This window comes from Lethenteron reissneri, chromosome 40 (assembly GCF_015708825.2).
Source record: "Lethenteron reissneri isolate LAM-NWPU_2019-01 chromosome 40, ASM1570882v1, whole genome shotgun sequence".
In the NCBI taxonomy this organism is placed as follows: domain Eukaryota; kingdom Metazoa; phylum Chordata; class Hyperoartia; order Petromyzontiformes; family Petromyzontidae; genus Lethenteron; species Lethenteron reissneri.
The window spans coordinates 3,162,100-3,180,523 of record NC_083818.1 but is presented as its reverse complement, the minus strand read 5'-3'; the positions used below and the strand labels follow the sequence as shown (position 1 = coordinate 3,180,523).

The following is an 18,424-nucleotide window of genomic DNA, read 5'->3' as shown; positions in this document are numbered from 1 at the left end:
TGTGGGGGGATGGGGGGGGGGGGCTCATGGTGGCACTGTCATGGCGGGCAGGGGTGGGGGGAGGCTAATTGATGATGCTGTGGAAAGGCACCTGCAAGCATCACATTCGATGTTTTATTGATTTTAAAATTATAACTTTGTGAGAGAAAAAAAGTTGCGCAAGAGTCGATGTGAAAAGCGGCGATCGTTTTCACGACACGTTCGCCCGACGAGCAATTTACTCGGGAGACGTAGAGCTCCCCTCGTCACACGGCGACGATGCGCCTGTGCAAGTGACTGCATTCCGACTTACGAGCCGTTCGACCGATGAACGGCTCTCGGGGACGGAAACCCGTTACGTCAGTCGGGGGGGACCGCCCGGACCCTGCCGGCTATTGCGTTAAGTCTCCGTTGCTGTGACACCGCACGCGAAACAGAACGGACCTCTGCCATTCTGAATCGGCCACTCGAACCCTCGACTCCTCGCGCTGACAGTAACAGACTCGGACGAAACTTCAAGTAATGCCCAGAATAGGCGGGAAATAGTTTATGAATACAAAATGCAAATACTATAGTACAAATCAGACAATACATTATGTTAAATATACAGAAGGTTTACAGTGCACGTTCACACTCATGCCCCCCCTTCCCCACTAGGGGGGTCCGGGTCCTCTCCGTCCGGTGTGTCTGCACGAAGCGGCTCGGTTTCGCCTCCGTTGATTCTCATTACGTTCTCGTTGCCGATCTGACAGTGCTCCGTCCTGATGTTGATGACGGTCCCGCCTGCAGGCACGACACGGGGACACGGGCAGGGGTGGGGGGGGGGGGCGGCGGTGTTGGTGAAAGGGAGGGGTCAGAGTGCCGAGGGCCTGGGCTCGACTCCGCGTGTCGCCCGGAGACTCAACTGGGCTCCCCGCCCCCTCTCTCTCGCCCCCCCCCTCTCTCTGGCCCCCCCTCTCTCCCTCTCGCCCCCCCTCTCTCTCGCCCCCCTCTCTCTCTCTTGCCCCCCCTCTCTCTCGCCCCCCCCTCTCTCTCTGTCTCGCCCCCCCCTCTCTTGTTGGGTCTCAAGGGCCAATGAGTGCTCCCCAGAGACACTGAACCCCCCCCCACCACCTCCCCTCCAATGTTTGTTTTTTCTGGTTAACCCAGAAACCCGTTCCATTGGGGAGATGGGAGTCTGGACGAAGAGGAGGCAGGAGGAGGTGGCCACGTGGTGCGTCCAGAGGCCACAGGCGCCGAGTACCTGGGATCGACTCCAGGTGTTTCTGCCGCTACCCGCTATGAAACCGGGGCCTGGTCTCTTTGGGCTCTCACCGAGTCTCACTAAATCAGCACCATGGCCAGCGAGTGCAAAAACAAACAACGGATTTGGCAAAGTTCTGTCTGTGAGCGAGCGCGACGCTGAGTCTGTGTGAATTACTCACCATTTGGGGGACGTTCTTCTGTCGGTGGCTGCAAGACACAAAGGCGACACAGTCCGGGGTTTAATCTCAAATCGTTGGCACCCAACGCAAGTGAATCATGGCGACGAGCTCATGCCAGGCTAGGTGCACGTTGAAGCCTTCGTGTGGAGTGCTGAGTCCCTGTGGGTGGTGAGTCTCTGTGGGTGGTGAGTCTCTGTGGGTGGTGAGTCTCTGTGGGTGGTGAGTCTCTGTGGGTGGTGAGTCTCTGTGGGTGGTGAGTCTATGTGGGTGGTGAGTCTCTGTGGGTGGTGAGTCTCTGTGGGTGGTGAGTCTCTGTGGGTGGTGAGTCTCTGTGGGTGGTGAGTCTCTGTGGGTGGTGAGTCCCTGTGGCTGGTGAGTCTCTGTGGGTGGTGAGTCTTTGTGGGTGGTGAGTCTCTGTGGGTGAGTCTCTGTGGGTGGTGAGTCTCTGTGGGTGGTGAGTCCCTGTGGGTGGTGAGTCCCTGTGGGTGGTGAGTCCATGTGGGTGGTGAGTCTCTGTGGGTGGTGAGTCTCTGTGGGTGGTGAGTCTCTGTGGGTGGTGAGTCTCTGTGGGTGGTGAGTCCCTGTGGGTGGTGAGTCTCTGTGGGTGGTGAGTCTCTGTGGGTGGTGAGTCTCTGTGGGTGGTGAGTCTCTGTGGGTGGTGAGTCTCTGTGGGTGGTGAGTCTCTGTGGGTGAGTCTCTGTGGGTGGTGAGTCTCTGTGGGTGGTGAGTCCCTGTGGGTGGTGAGTCCATGTGGGTGGTGAGTCTCTGTGGGTGGTGAGTCCCTGTGGGTGGTGAGTCTCTGTGGGTGGTGAGTCTCTGTGGGTGGTGAGTCTCTGTGGGTGGTGAGTCTCTGTGGGTTGTGAGTCTCTGTGGGTGGTGAGTCTCTGTGGGTGAGTCTCTGTGGGTGGTGAGTCTCTGTGGGTGGTGAGTCCCTGTGGGTGGTGAGTCTCTGTGGGTGGTGAGTCTCTGTGGGTGGTGAGTCTCTGTGGATGGTGAGTCCCTGTGGGTGGTGAGTCTCTGTGGGTGGTGAGTCTCTGTGGGTGGTGAGTCTTTGTGGGTGGTGAGTCTCTGTGGGTGGTGAGTCTCTGTGGGTGGTGAGTCTCTGTGGGTGAGTCTCTGTGGGTGGTGAGTCTCTGTGGGTGGTGAGTCCCTGTGGGTGGTGAGTCCATGTGGGTGGTGAGTCTCTGTGGGTGGTGAGTCCCTGTGGGTGGTGAGTCTCTGTGGGTGGTGAGTCTCTGTGGGTGGTGAGTCTCTGTGGGTGGTGAGTCTCTGTGGGTTGTGAGTCCCTGTGGGTGGTGAGTCTCTGTGGGTGGTGAGTCTCTGTGGGTGGTGAGTCTCTGTGGGTGGTGAGTCTCTGTGGGTGGTGAGGAGCGGTGGGTGGTGAGTCTCTGTGGGTGGTGAGTCTCTGTGGGTGGTGAGTCTCTGTGGGTGGTGAGTCTCTGTGGGTGGTGAGTCCCTGTGGGTGGTGAGTCTCTGTGGGTGGTGAGTCCCTGTGGGTGGTGAGTCTCTGTGGGTGGTGAGTCTCTGTGGGTGGTGAGTCTCTGTGGGTGGTGAGTCTCTGTGGGTGGTGAGTCTCTGTGGGTGGTGAGTCTCTGTGGGTGGTGAGGAGCTGTGGGTGGTGAGTCTCTGTGGGTGGTGAGTCTCTGTGGGTGGTGAGTCTCTGTGGGTGAGTCTTTGTGGGTGGTGAGTCTTTGTGGGTGGTGAGTCTCTGTGGGTGGTGAGTCTCTGTGGGTGGTGAGTCTCTGTGGGTGGTGAGGAGCGGTGGGTGGTGAGTCTCTGTGGGTGGTGAGTCTCTGTGGGTGGTGAGTCTCTGTGGGTGGTGAGTCTCTGTGGGTGAGTCCCTGTGGGTGGTGAGGAGCTGTGGGTGGTGAGTCCCTGTGGGTGGTGAGTCTCTGTGGGTGGTGAGTCTCTGTGGATGGTGAGTCTCTGTGGGTGGTGAGTCCCAGTGGGTGGTGAGGAGCTGTGGGTGGTGAGTCTCTGTGGGTGGTGAGTCTCTGTGGGTGGTGAGTCTCTGTGGGTGGTGAGTCTCTGTGGGTGGTGAGTCCCTGTGGGTGGTGAGTCTCTGTGTGTGGTGAGTCTCTGTGGGTGGTGAGTCTCTGTGGGTGGTGAGTCTCTGTGGGTGGTGAGTCTCTGTGGGTGAGTCCCTGTGGGTGGTGAGGAGCTGTGGGTGGTGAGTCTCTGTGGGTGGTGAGTCCCTGTGGGTGGTGAGTCTCTGTGGGTGGTGAGTCTCTGTGGGTGGTGAGTCTCTGTGGGTGGTGAGTCTCTGTGGGTGGTGAGTCTCTGTGGGTGGTGAGTCTCTGTGGGTGGTGAGTCTCTGTGGGTGGTGAGTCTCTGTGGGTGGTGAGTCTCTGTGGGTGGTGAGGAGCTGTGGGTGGTGAGGAGCTGTGGGTGGTGAGTCTCTGTGGGTGGTGAGTCTCTGTGGGTGGTGAGTCCCTGTGGGTGGTGAGTCTCTGTGGGTGGTGAGTCTCTGTGGGTGGTGAGTCTCTGTGGGTGGGGAGTCTCTGTGGGTGGTGAGTCTCTGTGTGTCGTGAGTCTCTGTGGGTGGTGAGTCTCTGTGGGTGGTGAGTCTCTGTGGGTGGTGAGTCTCTGTGGGTGGTGAGTCTCTGTGGGTGGGGAGTCTCTGTGGGTGAGTCCCTGTGGGTGGTGAGGAGCTGTGGGTGGTGAGTCTCTGTGGGTGAGTCTCTGTGGGTGGTGAGTCTCTGTGGGTGGTGAGTCTCTGTGGGTGAGTCCCTGTGGGTGGTGAGGAGCTGTGGGTGGTGAGTCTCTGTGGGTGGTGAGTCCCTGTGGGTGGTGAGTCTCTGTGGGTGGTGAGTCTCTGTGGGTGGTGAGTCTCTGTGGGTGGTGAGTCCTGTGGTCTGTGGGTGGTGAGTCTCTGTGGGTGGTGAGTCTGTGGGTGGTGAGTCTCTGTGGGTGGTGAGTCTCTGTGGGTGGTGAGTCCCTGTGGGTGGTGAGTCTCTGTGGGTGGTGAGTCCCTGTGGGTGGTGAGTCTCTGTGGGTGGTGAGTCTCTGTGGGTGGTGAGTCCCTGTGGGTGGTGAGTCTCTGTGGGTGGTGAGTCTCTGTGGGTGGTGAGTCTCTGTGGGTGGTGAGTCTCTGTGGGTGAGTCTCTGTGGGTGGTGAGTCTCTGTGGGTGGTGAGTCTCTGTGGGTGAGTCTCTGTGGGTGGTGAGTCTCTGTGGGTGGTGAGTCTCTGTGGGTGGTGAGTCTCTGTGGGTGGTGAGTCTCTGTGGGTGGTGAGTCTCTGTGGGTGAGTCTCTGTGGGTGAGTCCCTGTGGGTGGTGAGGAGCTGTGGGTGGTGAGTCTCTGTGGGTGGTGAGTCCCTGTGGGTGGTGAGTCTCTGTGGGTGGTGAGTCTCTGTGGGTGGTGAGTCTCTGTGGGTGGTGAGTCTCTGTGGGTGAGTCCCTGTGGGTGGTGAGGAGCTGTGGGTGGTGAGTCTCTGTGGGTGGTGAGTCCCTGTGGGTGGTGAGTCTCTGTGTGTGGTGAGTCTCTGTGGGTGGTGAGTCTCTGTGGGTGGTGAGTCTCTGTGGGTGGTGAGTCTCTGTGGGTGAGTCTCTGTGGGTGGTGAGTCCCTGTGGGTGGTGAGTCTCTGTGGGTGGTGAGTCTCTGTGGGTGGTGAGTCTCTGTGGGTGGTGAGTCTCTGTGGGTGAGTCCCTGTGGGTGGTGAGGAGCTGTGGGTGGTGAGTCTCTGTGGGTGGTGAGTCTCTGTGGGTGGTGAGTCTCTGTGGGTGAGTCTCTGTGGGTGAGTCCCTGTGGGTGGTGAGGAGCTGTGGGTGGTGAGTCTCTGTGGGTGAGTCTCTGTGGGTGGTGAGGAGCTGTTTGTGGTGAGGAGGTGTTCCTCACCGGCGTGATCACATTGACCAGTTCCTTGGTTTGGCACCATCTTATGGGACGCGACCAGCGATGACGTCCTAAGCAACACGGCACAGCACACGGTCTCAACCACAGGGGCTCTCATCAGCAGTGCCAGCTCATAGCCATCGTAAACACGCGGAGGATTCGTGTCAGCACCAAGGCTCGTTGCAAATGGGTGATGGGAGGATGATGATGATACTGATGGCGTTGGTCGTGATTAAGAAGTTGGTGAAGTTGTTTGACGGTGGTAGTAGTAATTATGAATGTAATCATAGTGGCTATGAAGGAATGAATTGTTTGTTGACCGACTCTCTGTGTTGCATTGCATTACATTTTCAAAGTTTTTTGATTTAGTGTGTTTTCTCTCTCTCTCTCTGTGTCTTCGTGTTGTAGTATTTCCTGCAGTCAAAAAAGCTCCGAATCTCGCATTGACATGCGAATTTCTCTACCCCCCCCCTCTCTATTTAAGGCCTCGACACAGAGGCGTTGTTTCTCTGTGTGCCTATGTGTGTGTCTCTCTCGGTGTGTCTCTGTGTTGTCTCTCTCTGCTTGTGTGTCTGTCTGTGTGTCTATGTTGTGTCTCTCTCTGTGTGTCTCTGTGTGTCTCTGTGTGTCTCTGTGTTGTCTCTCTCTGCTTGTGTGTCTGTCTGTGTGTCTCCGTGTCTGTGTTTTGGAAGAACGTTAATCAACCAGGTATGGTGTTGACTGTTATGTTAGCCGAATCTCTGTGTTGTATTATATTATATTTCTAAGTTTACTATGTTTGTTTTCTCTTTCACTTGTACCTGATGATGGTTGCTTGTGTTGCAATCGAAACGTCGTATGCTAGTATTTAATTTATTTATTTTCTACGTGACTTTACCGAAACAACCAAAGAGCAAGGAGTGAGTGATTGAGATGATGGGTGTGGCGAGGTGGGTGGTGTTGTGAGTGTGATGATGATGACGATGATTGGTGTGACGAGGTGATGAGTTGTACTGTGTGATGATGATGATGCTCACTTTTGTATAAGAACAGGGTTATGAAGATCACCACGATCACGATCACGATCACTCCAACACCGACGGAAGCAATGAGGACTGAGGAGAACAGACAACACAAAGAGTCACCCACCAGCTCGCTCGTCTGCCTGCTCGTTCGCTCGCTCGCCCACCCGCTCATCTGCCCGCTCGCTCGCTCGACCATTCACTCGTTGACTCACTCTCCAACCCGTTCACTCACTGATTCACTCCCCAACACATTCACTCACCGCTGCACTCATTCTGTGTAAATGTTTGTTGTGTCCGTGTCTCCGTGCGTCTCCGCGGGCCCCCGTGTGTCTCTGCGTGTGTTCGTGCCTCAGCTTGTGTCTCCGTGTGTGTCCGTGTGTCTCCACGTGTGTCCGTGTGTCTCCACGTGTGTCTCCGTGGGTCTCTGCGGGCCCCCGTGTGTCTCTGCGAGTGTCCGTGCCTCAGCTTGTGTCTCCGTGTGTGTCCGTGTGTCTCCACGTGTGTCTCCGTGTGTGTCCGTGTGTCTCCACGTGTGTCTCTGTGTGTGTCCGTGTGTCTCCACGTGTGTCTCCCTGTGTCTCCGTACCCATGGGATAATTCTGCTTATGACAGATGGCATCCACTTCCTGGGTTCCGTTGATGAACGTTGACATTCCCAGATCATCACAGCTGCAGAGAGACACACAAACACACACAAGCCCCATCACCACCACCGCCGCGTGGATGCAGGGAGCAGTGAGACCATGGCGCACATCAACTTTGGCGGTGAAGTCCGTCCGGGCGTGCCGGAGCGGAACTGGTCACCCTGCACACGCAGGAGTGGGTGGCTCTGTGGCTACGTGGGGCTGACGTTCACTCACGATATGACACCGACATACGTGTGTGTGTGTGTGTAAGCATTTATTTAAGGAGATTTTATTTTTTACGTGCGGCTGGTGCACTGTGTGAAAGTCACGTTTTCAGTAAAAGCGTCTCCCGAGTAATCCAGTCACCGCCGCCGCCGTTACCACCATCAACGACAACAGCAGCCGCCATTCGCCACCACGCGGCGGTGACCTCACCACGGCGCTTGTGCCAGGCTATGTGCCACGTGAAGTGTCGAACGCCCGCTGGCAGGAGGTCAAGGGGCAGACCCAGGTGCCATGGGTCGACTGACTGAGATGACAGACGGTAGGTGGCCAGCATCCTAAACCCGGCCGTCTTTGTCTCCCTCGTGGCGACGCACCAGATACTCATTTGAAGCCGAGTCGACCTAGGGGAGGCCCAGGACCGGTTCAGATAGTCGTCACCGGTGTTGGCCGTGAGCAGGAATCGAACTCGGGTCGCCGGGTTCGTAGCGCTAACCGCTACACCACCACTCCCCGACTCTCACCACCGCCGCTACCACCACCACAGCCACGGCACTCACCGCGTGTGCTCCCTGCAGGGCAGCGTGGCGGACGTGGAGTCGGAGTAGGAGCCGGGTGGGCAGGGGATGCAGGAGCTGGGCTCCGGGGGGGGCCCGGGCTGCTGCCCCGGGGGGCACAGCGGCTGCCCCTGGCAGAGCGGGCAGTCGGGGCTCACGCAGTGCAGGCCGGGGCGGCAGCGGCACTCCGCGTCGGCCTGCGCACCGCACGGCCGCCCCTCCTCGAAGCCGGCACCTGCTCCAGGGTGACAAGGGGAGGGGGGAAGCAGGGGTGGGGGCAGCAGGGCAGGGGTGGGGGCAGCAGGGCAGAGTAAGGGCAGGGAACATGGGGAGGGAGCAGGGGGGGGAGGAGGAGGGGGTCAGAGGTTATTCTACAACTTCTTGGTCATAGCTGCCTGCGATTGGACAGGATAAGTCACATGTGGCTTATTGTGCAGTCAATTCCTGGTTACAAATGTGATCAGTTCGGTTCCTGAAGAAGCCCCCCAGGAGGTGGTGAGAAACGTCGGACACCGTGCCGAATGCGGTGGCACATCCATCGTGATCGCTGGTTGGTTGCGCTGTGTGGCGTGCGTGGCTGGTGCATGGTCAAGTTATAAACTACTAAACTATTTTAAACTTTACCAGGTAAGGTCCCACTGAGCTATGTAGCTCTTTTTCAGAAGCGACCTGGCTCTCACGAATGATACCCCAACGAAGTGGCTTATCGTCACGTGCAAATTCATAGCAGCCAAATACTCCACACGGACCTTGCTAAATGTGGAACGAAAAACCAGAGGACCCAGAGAAAAATCCACATGACCACAGGGAGAGAGACACGCAAACTCCTAATATACAGCAGCAGCAGGCGTCAGAGTCAGGATCGAACCCACGACCTCCTGTACACCAGGCGAGGGAGTTAACATTTCCTAGCCACCGTGTGACTCGCGCGTGTCTCGTGAGTGGTACCTGCGTCGCATCTCCTGCACCTGCGGCAGGCGTGATCGGTGTTGGTGTGCTCCATGAAGGAGCCGTGTGGGCACGGGGTGCAGGTCCCGGTCTCCAGCTGCAAGAAACAGCCTGGGGCCGCACAAACATCGTTCACATCACCACCATCATCATCATCACCATCACCACAAACATCGTTCACATCATCATCACCATCACAAACATCGTTCACATCACCACCACCATCATCATCACCATCACCACAAACATCGTTCACATCATCATCACCATCACAAACATCGTTCACACCATCACCACCACCACCACCACAAACATCGTTCACATCATCACCACCACCACCACCACAAACATCGTTCACACCACCACCATCACCACCACCACCACAAACATTGTTCACATCATCACCACCACCACCACAAACATCGTTCACACCACCACCACCACCATCATCACCACCACCACCATCACCACCACCGACTCTTCCATCCTCACCACAATGGGTGGATGTGCAGTACACACCACAGACTGCAGTGACTCACCTGGGAGACATCGGATGTCCCACGGCCCCGGCAAGGTGCACGGAGGCGACGTGACCGGAGTCCCACCCACACACAGCATCTAGACATGGTGAGAGACGCACAGGTGAGTCACAGGTGAGACACAGGTGAGAGACACACGTGACAAGCACAGGTGAGAGGCAGCTGACATAGGTGAGACACAGGTGAGAGACACGGGAGACAGGTGAAAGACACAGGAGGGAGACACAGTAGGGAGACAGGTGAGACAGGCGAGAGTGACAGATGAGAGCCTTGGATGAGGGACACAGTTTAGAGAGACAGGTGAGAGACGCAGGTGAGAGTGGCAGGTAAGGGACACAGGTGAGAGGCACAGGTGAGAGAGGCACAGGTGAGAGAGGCACAGGTGAGAGAGGCACAGGTGAGAGAGGCACAGGTGAGAGAGGCACAGGTGAGAGGCAGCAGAGGCACGAGAGGCACGCGAGTCTATATCCCGAGTGCAACCGCTAGGGGTCGCTGGCTGCCCGCTGCCTGCGGTATTGAAATTCGAGGTGCTGTGCACAGGGCCCACAACGTCAATTGGCCCGCAACAAACAGCACTGTCGCAGTCGTGGTGGCTCAGGGCGGTTGTGGCACGGCACAAAGTCCACTGCGCTCAGCGAGGGTCTTGCTGTGAGAGGGTCTTGCTGTGAGAGGGTGCGGGGGAAGTGGGGGGGAGAGATGGCGACGATGATGGGAGGAGCGGATTCCAGAGTGCGAGTGGGACCTGCGTTGTGGTGAGTGGGTGGGTGGGTGAGTGGGTGAGTGGGTGAGTGAGTGGGTGGGTGGGTGGGTGAGTGGGTGGGTGGGTCGGTGAGTGAGTGGGTGGGTGAGTCGGTGAGTGGGTGGGTTAGTGGGTGAGTGGGTGAGTGGGTGGGTGAGTGAGTGGGTGGATGAGTGGGTGGGTGGGTGAGTGGGTGGGTGAGTGGGTGGGTGAGTGGGTGAGTGGGTGGGTGAGTGGGTGGGTGGGTGAGTAGTGGGTGGGTGGGTCGGTGAGTGAGTGGGTGGGTGAGTCGGTGAGTGGGTGAGTTAGTGGGTGAGTGGGTGGGTGAGTGATTGGGTGGATGAGTGGGTGGGTGGGTGAGTGGGTGGGTGGGTGGGTGAGTGGGTGGGTGAGTGGGTGGGTGAGTGGGTGGGTGGGTGAGTAGTGGGTGGGTGGGTCAGGGGTGAGTGGGTGGGTAGGTGAGTGGGTGAGTGGGTGGGGGGTGAGTGGGTGGGGGTGAGTGGGTGGGGGTGAGTGGGTGGGGGTGAGTGGGTGGGGGTGAGTGGGTGGGGGTGAGTGGGGAGTGGGGGAGTGGGTGAGTGGGTGGGTGAATGAGTGGGTGGGGGTGAGTGGGTGGGTGGTGGGTGGTGGGTGAGTGGGTGGGTAGTTGAGTGTGTGGGTCAGGAGTGAGTGGGTGGGTGGTGAGTAAGTGAGTGGGTGAGTGAGTGGGAGAGTGAGTGGGTGGTGATTGAGTGGGTGGGTGAGTGAGTGGGTGGGTGAGTGGTGGGTGGGTGGGTCAGGGGTGAGTGGGTGGGTAGGTCAGTGGGTGGGTGAGTGGGTGGTTGGGTGGGGGGTGAGTGGGTGGGGGTGTGTGAGTGGGTAGTGGGTGGGTGAGTGAAAAATGCAGGTGCCTATACAGGTGAGTGTGTGTGTATATATAGTAGGTGACGCCTATCCAGACGAATTAGCTTCGGGGCACTGAGGTGGAGTAGGTGGAGACGGGGGCGGCACGGGCCGAGAGGCAGTAAGAAAATTCCCCGTGACTCATGTGATGTACCTACGCACATCACCAGGGTGTGGACCGTACAAAAAGTCCAAAGGTGTAAATCAGAGCCAAAAGCCACCAAACAGAAACAGCTGCCATAGAGACGAAGACGATCAACAACATACCACCCAGCCCCCCACATTCAGTGCCTGGATCTAAGCCCCGCGTGTCCCTGCTCCCAGGTATCTCTGGTCCCCAGGTGTGACCCCCGATTCCAGGTCTCCCTGGTCCCAGGTGTCTCTGGTCCCAGGTCTCCCTGCTCCCAGGTGTTCTCAGTCCCCAAGTGTGACCCCCGATTCCAGGTGTCCCTGGCCTTCACGTGGAGACTCACCACCGCGGCAAGCAGAGCGTAGATTGCGACCACCATTCTCTCTCTCTCTGCCAGGTCACGGGTACCTTCCCTGACCGAGCAGGCTGGGTTGGGTGGCGAACCTTGGCCCGGTCCTGCGAGTGGACAGCAACATGGCGAGCATTGGGCCAGGGTCAGTGGGTTGGGTGCGTTCTGTGTGTCCTACGTCTGTGTCTGTTTCATCCATGTGTTTTGTCTGTGTGCGCTTATGCATGTGTCTGTCTGCACGTGTCTACTATGTGTGTGTGTCTGTCTTTCTGTGTCTTTTGTGTGTCTATGCCTTTGTGTGTCTTTGTGTGTGTGTGTCTATGTCTGTACGTGTCTACTATGTGTGTGTGTCTGTGTCTTTGTGTGTCTATGCCTTTGTGTGTTTTTGTGTGTGTGTCTATGTCTGTACGTGTCTACTTTGTGTGTCTTTGTGTCTGCGTCTGCACGTGTCTACTATGTGTGTGTCTATGTCTTTGTGTGTCTTTGTGTGTCTATGTCTTTGTGTGTCTTTGTGTGTGTGTGTCTATGTCTGTACGTGTCTACTTTGTGTGTCTTTGTGTCTATGTCTGCACGTGTCTACTATGTGTGTGTGTCTATGTCTTTGTGTGTCTTTGTGTGTGTGTCTGTGTCTGTACGTGTCTACTTTGTGTGTGTGTCTGTGTCTGTACGTGTCTACTTTGTGTGTGTGTCTATGTCTTTGTGTGTCTTTGTGTGTGTGTCTATGTCTTTGTGTGTCTTTGTGTGTGTGTCTATGTCTTTGTGTGTCTTTGTGTGTGTGTCTATGTCTGCACGTGTCTACTATGTGTGTGTGTCTATGTCTTTGTGTGTCTTTGTGTGTGTGTCTATGTCTTTGTGTGTCTTTGTGTGTGTGTCTATGTCTGTACGTGTCTACTATGTGTGTGTGTATGTCTTTGTGTGTCTTTGTGTGTGTGTCTATGTCTTTGTGTGTCTTTGTGTGTGTGTCTATGTCTGCACGTGTCTACTATGTGTGTGTGTCTATGTCTTTGTGTGTCTTTGTGTGTGTGTCTATGTCTTTGTGTGTCTTTGTGTGTGTGTCTATGTCTTTGTGTGTCTTTGTGTGTGTGTCTATGTCTGTACGTGTCTACTATGTGTGTGTGTCTATGTCTTTGTGTGTCTTTGTGTGTGTGTCTATGTCTGTACGTGTCTACTATGTGTGTGTGTCTATGTCTTTGTGTGTCTATGTGTGTGTGTCTATGTCTGTACGTGTCTACTATGTGTGTGTGTCTATGTCTTTGTGTGTCTTTGTGTGTGTGTCTATGTCTTTGTGTGTCTTTGTGTGTGTGTCTATGCCTGTACGTGTCTACTATGTGTGTGTGTCTATGTCTTTATGTGTCTTTGTGTGTGTGTCTATGTCTTTGTGTGTCTTTGTGTGTGTGTCTATGTCTGTACGTGTCTACTATGTGTGTGTGTCTATGTCTTTGTGTGTCTTTGTGTGTCTTTGTGTCTATGTCTGTACGTGTCTATCGGATCCGCAGCATCCTGGGTCTGCCCCGTGACCTCCTGCCGGCGGGCGTTCGACACTTCACGTGGCCTTAACGTGCACCTAGCCTGGCACAGGCGTCGTGGTGACGTCCCCGCCACTTAGTGGCGATTATTGTTGTTGTCTATAGCCGTGTGTGTCAATGTCTGTATTGACGTGTCTGTTTGTGTGTGTCTACATCTGTGTGTGTCTGTGTGTGTCTACATCTGTGTGTGTCTATGTGTGTCTGTGTGTGTCTACATCTGTGTGTGTCTGCGTGTCTGTGTGTGTCTACATCTGTGTGTGTCTATGTGTGTCTGTGTGTGTCTACATCTGTGTATGTCTATGTGTGTCTGTGTGTGTCTACATCTGTGTGTGTCTCTGTGCGTCTACATCTGTGTGTGTGTCTATGTGTGTCTGTGTGTGTCTGTGTGTGTCTATGTGTGTCTGTGTGTGTCTACATCTGGGTGTGTGTCTATGTATGTCTGTGTGTGTCTGTGTGTGTCTATGTGTGTCTGTGTGTGTCTACATCTGTGTGTGTCTATGTGTGTCTACATCTGTGTGTGTGTCTATGTGTGTCTGTGTGTGTCTGTGTGTGTGTCTTTGTGTGTCTACATCTGTGTGTGTGTCTATGTGTGTCTGTGTGTGTGTCTATGTGTGTCTACATCTGTGTGTGTGTCTATGTGTGTCTGTGTGTGTCTGTGTGTGTCTATGTGTGTCTATATCTGTGTGTGTCTATGTGTGTCTGTGTGTCTACATCTGTGTGTGTGTCTAGTGCAGCGGTTAGCGCGCTGCGCTATAAGCCCGGCGACACGAGTTCGATTCCCACTCAAGGCCAACACCAGTGACGATTATCTGAACCGGTCCTGGGCCTCCCCTAGGTCGACTCAGCCTCAAATGAGTACCTGGTGCGGTGTGTAAACATTGCCACTAGGGAGACAAAGGCGGTCGGGCGTGGTGCTGGCCACCCACCCCCTCGTGTACCGTTCCGGCCTTCATAGGTGCTTTACCGAAAAAAACCTAAGAATAGTCTGTTAAAGGCTATACGGGGGTTATTAGTTCTTTGTGTGTCTGTGTGTGTGTCTATGTGTGTCTACATCTGTGTGTGTGTCTGTGTGTGTGTGTGTGTCTATGTGTGTCTACATCTGTGTGTGTGTCTATGTGTGTCTGTATGTGTGTCTATGTGTGTCTACATCTGTGTGTGTGTCTGTGTGTGTCTACATCTGGGTGTGTGTGTGTGTGTCTGTGTGTGTCTGTGTGTGTGTCTATGTGTGTCTGTGTGTGTCTACATCTGTGTGTGTGTCTATGTGTGTCTGTGTGTGTCTACATCTGTGTGTGTGTCTATGTGTGTCTGTGTGTGTCTACATCTGTGTGTGTGTCTATGTGTGTCTACATCTGTGTGTGTGTCTATGTGTGTCTACATCTGGGTGTGTGTCTATGCGTGTCTGTGTGTGTGTCTATGTGTGTCTGTGTGTGTCTGTGTGTGTCTACATCTGTGTGTGTGTCTATGTGTGTCTGTGTGTGTCTACATCTGGGTGTGTCTATGTGTGTCTGTGTGTGTGTCTATGTGTGTCTGTGTGTGTCTGTGTGTGTGTCTATGTGTGTCTGTGTGTGTCTGTGTGTGTCTATATTTGGGTGGGGAGCGGTGGTGTAGCGGTTGGCGCTACGCTGCACTACGAACCTGGCGACCCGGGTTCGATTCCCGCTCACGGCCAACACCAGTGACGATTATTTCAACCGGTCGTGGGCCTCCCCTAGGTCGACTCAGCCTCAAATGAACACCTGGTGCGGTGTGTAAACATCGCCACTGGGGAGACAAAGGCGGCCGGGCGTGGTGCTGGCCACCCACCCCCTCGTGTGCCGTGCCGGCCTTCATAGGTGCTCGCTAACAGCACTTGCCCCAACAGTCTGTTAAAGCTACACGGGGGATCTTTGCCTTAGTGAATACACGTCACGTGACTGTAGTGAATACACGACACGTGTCTATAGTTATAATCAATACGTGATTACAAATATTTAGCTGTAATCAATACGTGGTTACATATCTTTAGTTGTAATAAATGCATGGTTACAGATCTTTAGTCGTAATCAATACGTAGTTACAAATCTTTACTTATAATCGATGCATGGTTACAGATCTTTAGTCGTAATCAATACGTGATTACAAATCTTTAGTCGTAATCAATACGTGGTTACACATCTTTAGTCGTAATCAATACGTGATTACAAATCTTTAATTGTAATCAATACGTGATTACAAATCTTTAGTTGTAATCAATACGTGATTACAAATCTTTAAAGTTCTAATGCCATTGTCTACGCGTATTAGGGAGGCTGAACGGTTTTTGAAACTTTTTTTTATCTGAGAAAAACATCGCGTTGCTATTTGTGTAGAATATGAACGGCTCAAGTTGGTACGTATTTAGACTAAGACGACACATCTCCCCCCCCCCAATATTCAAATAAATAAATTGCTATAAAATATATAATTGCTATCTATGTAAATAAAAACAACAATTTACTAAACATTGGCCACAATATCTGGCCTTGTCTTCATATAAATCAATGCATAGATTTCTGTTTATATGATTGTGATTATGGTTGTACTTTATGAATCCCTAATCTCTGCCATTACATACAATGAAACAAGAAATGGTAAAACAGTAAAAACAGAGCGATGTAATAGAATACACTATTAGACATTAAAACCAATAAAAATCCATTCTATGTGTTAGTGAATTTTTTATATATATTATAGGCAGAAAATGAGTTTGCAAATGTTGATGTTTTTTTGGGTTGGGACCCCCAGACCCCCTGGGAGATTTGGTCCCCCCAATGTTGACTCCATGGCTACAGCCTTGGGGTGCTGTATGGCCATGCTCTTGGTGAAGTGGACGTGCCGGCCCATGTTAGACAAGACCAAAAGACACAATAAGACTCCACAAAACCCTTCATCCGGCCCTGCGTGAGTCGATGTCGGTGTGTGCCGTTGTGTCTGCGTGTCTCTGTGTGTCTGTGTGTCTATGTGCCTATGTCTGTGTGTCTTTGTGTGTTTATGTGTGTGTGTATGTCTTCGTGTGTGTCTGTGTGTGTGCCTATGTCTATGTGTGTGTGTCTATGCCTGTGTGTCTGTGTCTATGTGTCTAAGGCTATGTGTCTATGTCTGTGTGTGTGTCTATGTCTGTGTGTGTCTGTCTGTGTGTGTCTATGTCTGTGTCTATGTCTGTGTTTATGTGTGTATGTGTCTATGTGTGTGGATATGTGTGTGTCTATGTCTGTGTCTATGTAGGTCTGTGTGTGTGTCTATGTGTGTGTGTCTGTGTCTATATCTATGTGTGTCTATGTCTGTGTGTCTATATCTGTGTGTCTATGTGTGTCTGTGTCTATGTATGTGTCTATGTCTGTGTCTATGGCTGTGTCTATGTAAGTCTGTGTGTGTCTATGTGTGTGTGTCTGTGTCTATGTGTGTCTATGTCTGTGTGTCTATGTCTGTATGTGTGTCTGTGTGTGTGTCCGTGTGTGTCTATGTCTGTGTGACTATGGCTATGTGTGTGTGCCTGTGTGTGTGTGTCTATGTGTGTCTGTGTGTGTCTATATCTGTGTGTCTATGTCTGTGTGTCTATGTGTGTGTGTGTGTGTTTGTGTGTGTCTATGTCTGTATGTGTGTCTGTGTTTGTCTATGTCTGTATGTGTGTCTATGTGTGTCTGTCTGTGTGTCTATGTGTGTCTGTGTCTATGTGTGTCTATGTCTGTATGTGTGTGTCTGTGTGGGTCTGTGTGTGTCTATGTCTGTGTGTCTGTGTGTGTGTCTATATCTGTGTCTGTGTGTGTGTCTATATCTGTGTCTATGTCTGTGTGTCTATGTGTGTGTCTGTGTGTGTGTCTGTGCGTATGTGTGTGTTTATGTGTGTCTGTGTGTCTGTCTGTGTGTGTGTCTATGTGTGTCTGTATCTATGTCTGTGTGTGTCTGTGTGTGTGTCTGTGTGTCTGTGTCTATGTCTGTGTGTGTGGCTATGTGTGTGTCTATGTGTGTCTGTGTCTACATCTGTATGTGTGTGTCTGTGTGTGTGTCTATGTGTGTGTGTGTCTATGTGTGTCTGTGTCTATGTGTGTCTGTGTGTGTGTCTATATGTGTCTATGTCTGTGTGTGTCTATGTGTGTCTATGTCTGTGTGTGTCTATATGTGTCTATGTCTGTGTGTGTCTATGTGTGTCTATGTCTGTGTGTGTCTATGTGTGTCTATGTCTGTGTGCGTGGGAGTAGTGGCGTAGTGGTCAGCGCACTGCGCTACGAGTTCGATTCCCGCTCACGGCCAACACCAGTGACGAATATCCGAACCGCTCCCTGGGCCTCCCCTAGGTCAACTCGGCCTGAACCGAGTACACAGTGGTGCGGCGCGTATAAAACATCAGCAGCGGAGAGACAAAGGCGGCCGGGTGTGTGTGCTTTTCCCCCACAGCACTTGCCCCAACAGCCGTGCCTCAGCTACACGGGGGACCTTTGCCTGTGTGTCGAGCGAATCAATGCGGTCCAAACAATCCACCTGCCCATCAAGTCAACTCCACATTCTCAGTGACTCGGCTCACCTGGGAAGTTTGTGGTGGTGGAGTTGGTGGTTGAGTCGGTGGTTGAGTCGATGGTGGAGTCGGTGGTGGTGTAGTTGGTGGTGAAGTTGGTGGTGGAGTTTGTGGTGGAGTTGGTGGTGGAGTTGGTGGTGGAGTTTGTGGTGGAGTTGGTGGTGGAGTTGGTGGTGGAGTTTGTGGTTAAGTTGATGGTGGAGTTGGTGGTTAAGTTGGTGGTTGAGTTGGTGTTGGAGTTGGTGTTGATGGTGGAGTTGATGGTGGAGTTGATGGTGGAGTTTGTGGTTGAGTCGGTGGTTGAGTCGGTGGTAGAGTTTGTGGTTGAGTTGGTGGTGGAGTCGGTGGTGGAGTCGGTGGTGGAGTTGATGGTGGACGAGTTGATCCTTCTTCGGAATAAGACGACGACGACGAAGACGGCGACGACTAGAACGATGTTGCTGAATGACAACTTGAAGCGAAGTGGGGACTGCCCCTTCGCTCCGTCTCACCGACTTGCTCTCGTGCGAGGTAGGAGGGGGCTGCGTGCGGGTGGAGTGGGCGGGGAGGGGGGCGGGCGACGTGGTGGTGGTGGGGGGGAGATTTGGGGGAGGTGGGTGGAGTTGGGGATATGATTTCGTGGTCAAAGGGATTTCCCCGACTGTTCGGCAGAGGTCGCAAAACGGGTTTTGATTCCTTATCCGTACCCGCAGTGACAAACGGCTACTCACCAGTAACTCACGGCCTACCCGTACCCGTACCCGGCCGCACCAGGGTCGCAAACGGCTACCCGGCCGGGTACGGGTAGCCGGGTATCGGGTTGGGTACGGGTATCGGGTACCCGGTTGCGACCTCTGCCGTTCGGATGCCAATAAAATGCTGGAATTGTCAACGTCGTTGTAGCTTCTCCATCACACGACCGGTTTGTGCCCAACGCGAATTGGCCGATTTTGTTCACGTGACAACCTTCACTCATCGGCCGTGTCGGGTGGTGGCGGGTTTAACGACCCCCCCCCCCCAATCACGCCTCGTCGCTCACGGCACTCGTTTGACCATACTTCACCACGCGCGTGTCGGTGCGCGTTGACGAAAGAGCCTTCAACTCGCACGCGCGATGTCTTCGACTTTCCGATCGGCGTTCCCTGTCCGCCTCTT

At 53.8% G+C, this 18,424-nt stretch overlaps 1 protein-coding gene across 2 annotated transcripts; it reads right to left on the bottom strand.

Moving 5' to 3' along the window:
* Positions 1-493: 493 nt before the first annotated feature.
* LOC133352438 (tumor necrosis factor receptor superfamily member 3-like) lies at positions 494-17,793 on the bottom strand. 2 transcript variants are annotated; one of them, XM_061568083.1, is made up of 10 exons: positions 17,300-17,793; positions 11,228-11,340; positions 9,134-9,212; positions 8,595-8,705; positions 7,650-7,884; positions 6,828-6,910; positions 6,254-6,331; positions 5,241-5,308; positions 1,404-1,431; positions 494-762 (listed from the first exon to the last, which is right to left on the bottom strand). In XM_061568083.1, the coding sequence occupies exons 2-10, from the start codon at positions 11,261-11,263 to the stop codon at positions 614-616; spliced, it is 867 nt and encodes a 288-aa protein (XP_061424067.1). In that variant the 5' UTR covers positions 11,264-11,340; positions 17,300-17,793; the 3' UTR covers positions 494-613. The 2 variants fall into 2 exon arrangements, with proteins under 2 accessions (XP_061424067.1, XP_061424069.1); XM_061568085.1 differs by having other exon boundaries at positions 7,650-7,881.
* Between the last annotated feature and the right edge of the window lie 631 nt (positions 17,794-18,424).